The following is a 9389-nucleotide window of genomic DNA, read 5'->3' on the forward strand; positions in this document are numbered from 1 at the left end:
ACTGTTTGGGGGGAGAAAGAGATTGGGAGTGTGCACTATCTTGGTTGGTATTGTAAATAGTCGAAATGGGCATTCCTTTTAAGAAAATTTAAATATTATTAATTCATCCTTTGAAATTCATCATACGTTGTTTTCAAAAGTTATATGGTTTCATGTTCCATAAATTAGATGGTATTATTCTGGTTTCTTATGATCACATGTACGCTATAAGAAAAATTTTCCAGGACAGTAAATAATGACGTAGTGAATGACGTAGATTAAGGAAGATTATAGAATACCTAGTACTAGTTGACCTTCTTAAAAGTTGGAATTTCATTAGAAGAGGAGATCATTTTGAGCTTTTCTTTATGAGCCTAAAATATCTGGAACATTTGTGTGACTACTTATTTTCAGGATAGACATTCAGGTGCATCACCGAGGATGTGAAAGGCTGTTATCTTTTTGCATTTAAATTTTTCTCTTGCCTCAAAATGAGGATTCACTTGCAAACTAGGTTCCCTCTCAAAAAGGTCTGTAGCTTCCTTTTGCAGGTTGAGGGTTGAATCCTCCAACAGACAAAGGGGTGCTGCTTTGATTCTCTTATTTCAAACTGGGAATAGCACGCCTTTGATTTTTGCAGTCCACTTATGATCTTGTTATGATCTAGCTGTTCTGATGGACAGGGCTTAACCCTGAAACTGAAAAAACACCTTACAAATCAAAGCTAACATTTAGGAGAAAGCTGCCATTCATTCGTTTATCCATTCAGGAAATGTTTACTGAGCACCTACTGTGTGACAGAAGTGAACAAAACACAAAAGTTACTCCCCTAATAGAGCTTTTATTATTGTGGGTTGAGGCAGACAGCAAATAAATAATGTATGTAATGAGTCAGTTGGTAATAAGGGTTTTGGAGAACAATAAAGCTGATTTTCTATCATGGTGAAATAGTTTTTGGTAGGGAAGGAGAGAACAGGTTGCTATTTAAAATACATGGCAGGCCTGCAGTAGGTGAGGAACCAGCCATGGGGGTATGTGGGGAAAACATTTAAGCAGAGCCAATGGGAAAGCCTCAGTAGTATCACAGTTTTCTTCTCCGGGAAATAGTGTGGGGGCCAGAGTGGCTGGGGCAGAGGGGCAGGTGGGGATAAAAGGGAAGGTGCTTTGGGAGGTGATGTGGAGAAGACTTGCAGGACATTCAGGAGATCAGTGGCACTTTTACTCTGAGTAAGATGGGAAGCCATCAGCAGCCTCTGAGCAGAGGAGTGACAGGACATGGTTTGTGTGGCAAAGAGTCATCTGACAGCTACATTAAGAAAAGGCTAAATTCCAGATATATGCCGAAGCTAACGGTAACATGATATGTTCAAGGGATATGAATGGAACAGAACTGTTTGACTTCAAGGTTTGGGGCCGCAGCAACTGGAAGGAGGAATTTCCATGTACTGAGTTGGGATTGTCTTTGGTGGGCTGTATATGTGGGTGGGGTGGGGGAAATCACAATTTTGGTTATCAGATACCTCTGAGACCTCCAAGTGGAGGAAAATACTTGAATAGTTGAATCTGAGATCAGGGGCAAGGTCTAAGTTGAAGACATTAATTTGAGAGTCAGCACAAAGATGGTTTTTAAAACTGTGACACTGAATGAGATCTCCAGAGAGTGAGCTTAGATGACAAGAGAAAGGGCCCCCAAGTCCAGATGCTGGATGCTCTCCTATTTAGAGATGATGAAATGCAGAGGAACAACGGGATGGGGGGCTGAGAAGTAGCTTCAGGTGAGACCAAAAGAAAATCCCAGAGAGAATGGTGCCCAGGAAGCCAAATGAAAGCTGTGTTTCAAAGAGAAGGAAGTGATTAGTGGTGTCAGTACGGACAATCAATCAGAGTGAGATTCCTTGAGTGGTTCTGCCTAATGTCCATAGCAAGGACACCTGGGCTTCCCATCCCAATAGCATCAGGACAAGCATTTCTTCCTTCCACAGAACTATGAGATGTTCAGACCTCTTGGATTGCTGCCACCTGATGCAGTACTTTCCAGCTCCTGACCTGCAAATCATGTGCTTCGTGCCAACACTTAATCAACAAAATACAGCCCTATGTTCATAAAATTAGAAATATGCAGTGCTCATGTCAAGTTTCTTAAAGCTAAGGGTATCACTGCTTTTGAAATTCTTTCCATTAGGGGTTGGCAATCCATGGCCCATAGTCCAAATTTGTCCCACTGCCTGTTTTCGCAAATAAAGTTTTATTGAAACACAGCCATACTCACTTGTTTACATATTGTCTGTGGCTACGAGGATAGAGTTGAATTACCTGTGTTTTATATGTAAATATATATGTATACACACACACACACACACACGTATATAATATTCAAGAATACGTCCAAAAGTTCATAGAAAGATTCATATTATCTTTTAATTCTATTTTTCCATGAGCTTTTTGAAGTACCCTTGAATATACATGCATGCACACACACACGCACATATGCGTATATATTCCTGAGCCTCAGAGAATCGGCATATCCCAGTGTAAGTCTTGGGTACCTCCGTAAGATTTTTTTATTTTTTAATTTAAATTTTAAAAAAAAATTTACTTCTCAATATACATTGTAGTTGATTTTCATGCCCCTTTACCCATTCCTCTCCACCCCCTCCCCTTCCCCTCCACATCATATCTGTTCATTTGACTTAAATAGTTCAAGGAATTTTTGTGGTTTTCTGTCTTCTCCCCCCTCCCCCCCCCAATTTGTTTGTTTGTTTGTTTATTTATTTATTTTTAGCTCCTACAAATAAGTGAGAAGATGTGGTATGTTGGTTGTTTAAAGACCACTTGATTAATAGTATCATATTGTATATTTTGGACTAGCCCTTTACCTAAAAAACAACTACGAAACTTTCTTATTTTAAAAAATGAAGCAGCTACTTTAACTAAACCTCTGGACATTATATATCATGGAGAAAAGCAAGAGATTTAAAAAAAAAAAANCGCAAATAAAGTTTTATTGAAACACAGCCATACTCACTTGTTTACATATTGTCTGTGGCTATGAGGATAGAGTTGAATTACCTGTGTTTTATATGTAAATATATATGTACACACACACACACACACACACACGTATATAATATTCAAGAATACGTCCAAAAGTTCATGGAAAGATTCATATTATCTTTTAATTCTATTTTTCCATGAGCTTTTTGAAGTACCCTTGAATATACATGCATGCACACATACACGCACATATGCGTATATATTCCTGAGCCTCAGAGAATTGGCATATCCCAGTGTAAGTCTTGGGTACCTCCGTAAGATATTTTTATTTTTTAATTTAAATTTTTAAAAAAATTGTACTTCTCAATATACATTGTAGTTGATTTTCATGCCCCTTTACCCATTCCTCTCCACCCCCTCCCCTTCCCCTCCACATCATATCTGTTCACTTGACTTAAATAGTTCAAGGAATTTTTGTGGTTTTCTGTCTTCTCCCCCCTCCCCCCCAGATTTGTTTGTGTGTTTGTTTATTTATTTACTTTTAGCTCCCACAAATAAGTGAGAAGATGTGGTATGTTGGTTGTTTAAAGACCACTTGATTAATAGTATCATGTTGTATATTTTGGACTAGCCCTTTACCTAAAAAACAACTACGAAACTTTCTTATTTTAAAAAATGAAGCAGCTACCTTAACTAAACCTCTGGACATTATATATCATGGAGAAAAGCAAGAGATTTAAAAAAAAAAAAAACCCTCACATTACCATCATTCCAAAACCCACAAAGGATTCTGAGAGTAAAACAGTGGACATTTTCCCTCCAGTCCTCTTTATTTATATTAAATGAGCTATACCTTCTTTGCACCGCCAAAGCAGATGGTGCTATATTGGAATTACTGACAACATATTCCCATGAAGGAATCTTGAAATGAAACCATCTATAAATCATCTGTGGTGAGCAGCATTTACACTTGCTCGATTTGGGGCAGAAAATAGAGTAAAGACTCTCTAGTTCACTCACATTTGGTCATCTTCATGTGTTTATTTTAAATGGAGATTTGTAGGTGATAATCCCAGCACCTAACCCCTCTCCTGACAGCTGAGAAGGTTTTGGTTTATGACACAAACTGGAAATGGTAAAATAGATGTTATTTGTAAGTCATCCAATTTGAAGTGTGGCTAAAACGTGATACAGTGTTTTCTTTTTTTTTTTCTGTTGGTCTTTGCTCATGCAAGGATCAAAAGCTGCAGATCCGCTGAGATGAAAACAATTACTGTGAAAGCTGCCTTTCTATCTTTTTCTTTTCAGAGTTTTCAAAGGCTTTGCTTACCTATTTATAGTCAAGTCTCCTACACTGAATTTTACTGTTTTACAAAAATGCACCGACTTCACCACAACAAAAATTTGGCTGGGTTGTAGTGGTATGGAAAGGCCTAGGAAGAAGACTTCTAGGTTACAAATTTGGACCAAATTTATGTTATTGTTTTGTAGAATGTATTCAGCAAGGGGATCTTACTTAGAGCTTGTGTTCAGCATTTCTGCATATAAGGGGCAATGCTTCGCCTGCTGGCCATATTGTCATGACCCGTGCAGAGGTTTTGGCTTTGCTGTCCCCCTTGGTAATTGAATCGTTTGCTTGGTTTCCACTGTGATTTCAGATCCAGCTGCACCCCCCGCGCCTACCAGCCTCCGGCTTGCAAACTCAACTGTAAACGGTGACGGAAGCGTGACTGTGACCATTGTTTGGGATCTGCCTGAGGAACCAGATATCCCTGTACATCACTACAAAGTGTTCTGGAGCTGGACAGTCAGCAGTAAGTCCCTGGTCCCAACGAAAAAGAAGCGGAGAAAGACCACTGATGGGGTAAGTGGGGACGAAAAGGAAGAGTGATCTCTTGCAGGGGGATTTGAACTCATAGCAACTGGTCTGCAATGTGGCCCCTGCTGAGCTAGGACAGAAAGATCTCAGCCTTTTTGTTTTGACTGAGGACGTTCAGAGAATGCAGGACCATGCCCACCGTTTTGCTTCTTACCTTTTAGGCAGAAACAACCGGATTTGTTCTATGGACCTATTCTTATTCAAATACAATTTCAGCTCCAGAAATCAAAGGAGCAATTTAGATTATCTTCATCTTACCTGTCTAGGCATGGAAAATGACATAATGCAAAATGGCCTTTACGTTGAGGTCTTTTTGTTTGGTAAGAGATCCTTGTAAGTTGCAGAGCAAGCTGCAAGGTGTTTCCATCTATAATCTAATCAGAGGAACAGTAAACAGCTAAGAGAGTGCGTGCTTGCCAATACGTTTCTGTCACTGATTAAAAGAGTCTGGAGTGGTTTATTCTCTAGATGTCAAGAAATAAAAATCTCCATTGAAACATTTTCTGCAGTGAGATGTCTATGGCGAACACCTTGCATCCTATGAAATGCTTTGTGCATAAAAAAGGGTTATTCGGATTCCCTTTAGAATACATTCCTTTATCTTATAGCATTTACATGAACACCTTTCCCCCGAATTTACAAAGTCGAATTCAATAGAAAAACAAATATTAAAAAATGCAATCAATGTCCATCATTTATCAACTATATAATAAAGGATGAACGTCGAGTTTAATTATAATTGTTAAGAAACCCAAAGTAGCCTAAATCATGGACTGTCTTTTGAGTGACTTACATTTCTGGATCCAGAAGGGACAAGCTATATGTTGTGTGAATCACTACAATTCTCAATATTAAAGTTTAACCAATTGAAAATTAGGTTTAGAAAATCTGGAAAATACAAAAGAACATGAGACATCATGGAGTTTTTTTTCTTAGGGATCAGTGGTTTGTCATGTTAAGATACCACATCCTAATGTCTGTGGGAACTCAGGGGAGTGGGAAATTTCAAGAAAATGCTCTTTCAAAAGTGGATTTTAGTTCACGTATTTGAAGGTAATGGTTGTGATATGCAGTCAAACAAGAAACCCTAGCTAAAAGAAACAGGGAATCAGAAGTATATGCAGATGTGCCAATGGTTAAATAGGAAAAAGCCCATGATGAGGCAGGGGGGTTCCCTGGCCATAGCAGCTAGTGGGCTGCTGAGAGCTGTCCAGGAATCCCCTGGGAAGAGCAACCACAGTCCAGAGTCTGACTCAACTTTCCACTTCTGGAAATGCATTCATATCCACCTTCCAGAGCTGACCAGAGCTGAAAAAGCTGATTTCTGATAACTAATCCCTCAAAAGCCTGAGCATATAATGGTGTCATCTATTAATTTACTCATGGTTCTGAGATGTTCATGAAAATCATATTTTCTCCCTGAAAAGAGATCTCACAAGACTCAAATTTATAATCAGGTGGTTGTGGAAGTTAAGCAAGAGATTTGCTTATGTGATTCAATACTGGATGATTTCAGACAGCAATACCCTTAGTATAGCATGTGGTGTACATAAGACTGGAATGCTCCCCACTGGAAAGCACATACTACTACCTCCCTTATGTTTGGTGTTGCATTAATAATTGACACTTTTTTTTTCTCCATAAATGTTAATACCACCATTTGACCATTTATAGGCAAGTCTTCTTTGGGCATAGAAACCATATGATACCATCACATGTATTATATTTTGATGAGTGTTTTGAAATCTAGGACCACAACCTTATTTTTCTTAATGACAAGTTCTTGGAAGGGACTTATACTATACTCTTATACCTGGAAGCTGTAGAAAAAACACTAGGTTCAGAGTTATGAAACCCATATTTTGGTGGACATGTCCCTTGATTCCTTAGCCTTAGTAGAATTCCTGTCTGGCCTCAAACTATTGGGCAAATTATATTGTTTTGACTTGCTTTGTTTAACATTAGCATCACAAAGGAAATTGGATGAGCACTTGACATTAACAATAATGATGGCGGAAAAATTTTGAAGCATTTTGTCAGGCTGATTTTTCTTATGACTTTTGGTGGAAATTTACTCATAGAAGATTTAGAATAGATATCAAAGAAATGCAACTAATGCTGATTCATCATTTTTCCAGGTATGTGGCAACATAAACCTCTGTTGGTATATTATGAACACCCCTCTTTTCTCTGCAAAGTGGTAGCCAGAGAGGAGAGTGGTCACATAATTCATGTCTATGCTACCCAAGAGTATCAAATAGCTGGATTAGGAACATAATTTAAAAGTATATATTTGGCCTTTCCATGACGTTTATTTTTACCCCATAGCAAGAGGGTGCTTCAAAAAGTTCATGGCAACATTTGTATTACCTTTTAATTCTAATTTTCCATGAACATTTCAAAGAAAGCTCACAGGACTGGATTTTCAGATCCTAAAGGTATAGAAAAGTGTTGGATCTTAGAACATGAAAGACGTATATAAGCCAGAAAGAAGTTGGTATGCTTCATAGTGATGTACAAGATTTTGCAATGAAGAAGAGAGGCATGGAAGGTTGTAACGGACTTTGGGTATCTTCTTTTCATTTCTAGTTTCAGAATTCTGTGATCCTGGAGAGACTTCAGCCGGACTGCGACTACGTTGTGGAACTGCAAGCCATCGCGTACTGGGGACAGAAACGCCTGAAGAGTACCAAGGTGTCCTTGCGTTTCACACCCACACATGTTGTCAACAACAGTAAGTGACCTTGTCATGGTTCTCTAGGTGATTGTAACCTCTCAAGTACCTTCTGAAACCAAGGTACAGCAGAGAGAGTGTGTCTTTTATTAGATGATAGATCTTCATACCAGTAAACAGGGAACTATATCATTTGAACTGGGATGTACAAAAGAGTTTTACTTTTGAATTCTTTCTTATGATTTTTAATCTATTATAGGTGTAATATTTTGGTGTTGTAATGGAAATTTAACAAGAATGCTTATCCTGTCTGCTGTGGATTGATTGAATTGTGTCCCCCAAAACCCAAATATTAGAGGCTTAATTCTCACTGTAACTGTTGAGGGTAAAAAATCATAATATGATAATTGAAAGGTGGAGCCTTGAAGAGGTCATTAAGTTGATGGTTTAATGGGTGGTTGGGGACATGGTTCTGAGGGCTTTAACAGGAGAGCACATGAGAGTCTCTCTCTCTCTGTGCTATTTTCTGCCATGTGAGACCACAGTGTTGCTGTAAAGCCACCACCAAAAAGACCCTCACCAGGTGTGTTCCCTGGACTTTGGACTTCTCAGCCTATAAAACTGTAAGCCAAAAATTTTGTTTTTTTTATAAATCACTCAGTTCCAGGTATTTCGTTAGAAGCAACAGAAACAGACTACAAAAAAGTAGATATTTGTACCAATAAACATGGAACTATATCATTTGAACTATGATGTATACAAAAGAGTTTTATTCTTGAATTCTTTCTTATGATTTTTATCTGTTATAGGTGTAATATTTTAGTGTTGTAATGGAAATTTAACAAGAAAGTTTATCCTGTCTCATTCTAACAGATGAGCTGTTTATATATTCATATGGTTTGTACCTATGCATACTTGTTTTTAAGGCAAATACATACAGTTAAACTGCTTTAAACTGTTGTTTCCCTCCTAAAATATGGCATGCCCACTTCTGTTGGTCCTACACAGTGGTCATAATCACTGCTTGAAAAGCTACCCAACACTCCACTGTGCAAACTTACTAAGTCATTCCCATATTGGTTCTTTTTGTTTCTATTTCTTCTTAACGAGTATGTTTGCCATGAACTAAGCAAAACAAGAGCAGAGTCTACTATGACACTCATATTGGAGTCAGAAAATAAGTTACATGACGTTTCTGGCTTTGTTCAAGAATGGATACTGGTCAGAAGGTTCCATGGAGAGGCGAGGGGCAAGGTTTCAGGGGGCCGGGGCAGACTGTGCGAGGGCATGAGAGAAGGCTCTGGTCTCAGGCTCGTGATGTTGATCGTTGGGCTGGCAGAACCTATCCTCGTCTTTGCTTTTCATCAGGGTAGTTGGCCTCGTTCAGAAGGGAAAGCAGAGTGTGCTAAAGCTTGTTTCAATTTAGGAAAGGAAATGCTGACTGGCAGAGTTAGATGCAGTGATTGCTTATAATTATCTTCTACCACTGGGGAAAAATGTCAGATCCAAATGAGCAGGTTTGTTTGAAGTGATGCTTCCAAAAAAGTTCTATAGACACAGCTTCCTACCTGTTTGAGAAATAGTCTCTTTGGAGATTAAATGGACTTGAAATGGTCTATTTTTATGTGTGAGTCTGGAACAGTATAACTTCCACCTAAAATTTTTCATGGAAATATATCTATGTGTTTAGTAACTTCATTTATTTTTAAAATTCAGTCATTTATTCATTATTCGCATTGAAATTGTATGAATCAGGACATCACTGTGGCTAATGTTGGGAATATTATTCTATACATATACTGTACATATATGCACTACACAATATATATATTAAATATAGAGACCACATATACACTATATAGC

The 9389-nt window shown here is 38.2% G+C and overlaps 1 protein-coding gene across 1 annotated transcript in view; it reads left to right on the plus strand.

Moving 5' to 3' along the window:
* Positions 1-7600, plus strand: part of KAL1 (Kallmann syndrome 1 sequence) — a 38013-nt gene extending 30413 nt beyond the window's left edge. Inside the window, exons 5-6 of the mRNA XM_008593862.1 lie at positions 4632-4837; positions 7442-7600. Of these exons, the coding sequence (XP_008592084.1) occupies positions 4632-4837; positions 7442-7594 (359 nt within the window). The 3' untranslated portion in view covers positions 7595-7600. The remainder of the gene's footprint in view (positions 1-4631; positions 4838-7441) is intronic.
* Positions 7601-9389: the final 1789 nt, after the last annotated feature.

The sequence above is a fragment of the Galeopterus variegatus genome, unplaced genomic scaffold, assembly GCF_000696425.1.
Source record: "Galeopterus variegatus unplaced genomic scaffold, G_variegatus-3.0.2 Scaffold9756, whole genome shotgun sequence".
Classification (NCBI taxonomy): Eukaryota; Metazoa; Chordata; class Mammalia; order Dermoptera; family Cynocephalidae; genus Galeopterus; species Galeopterus variegatus.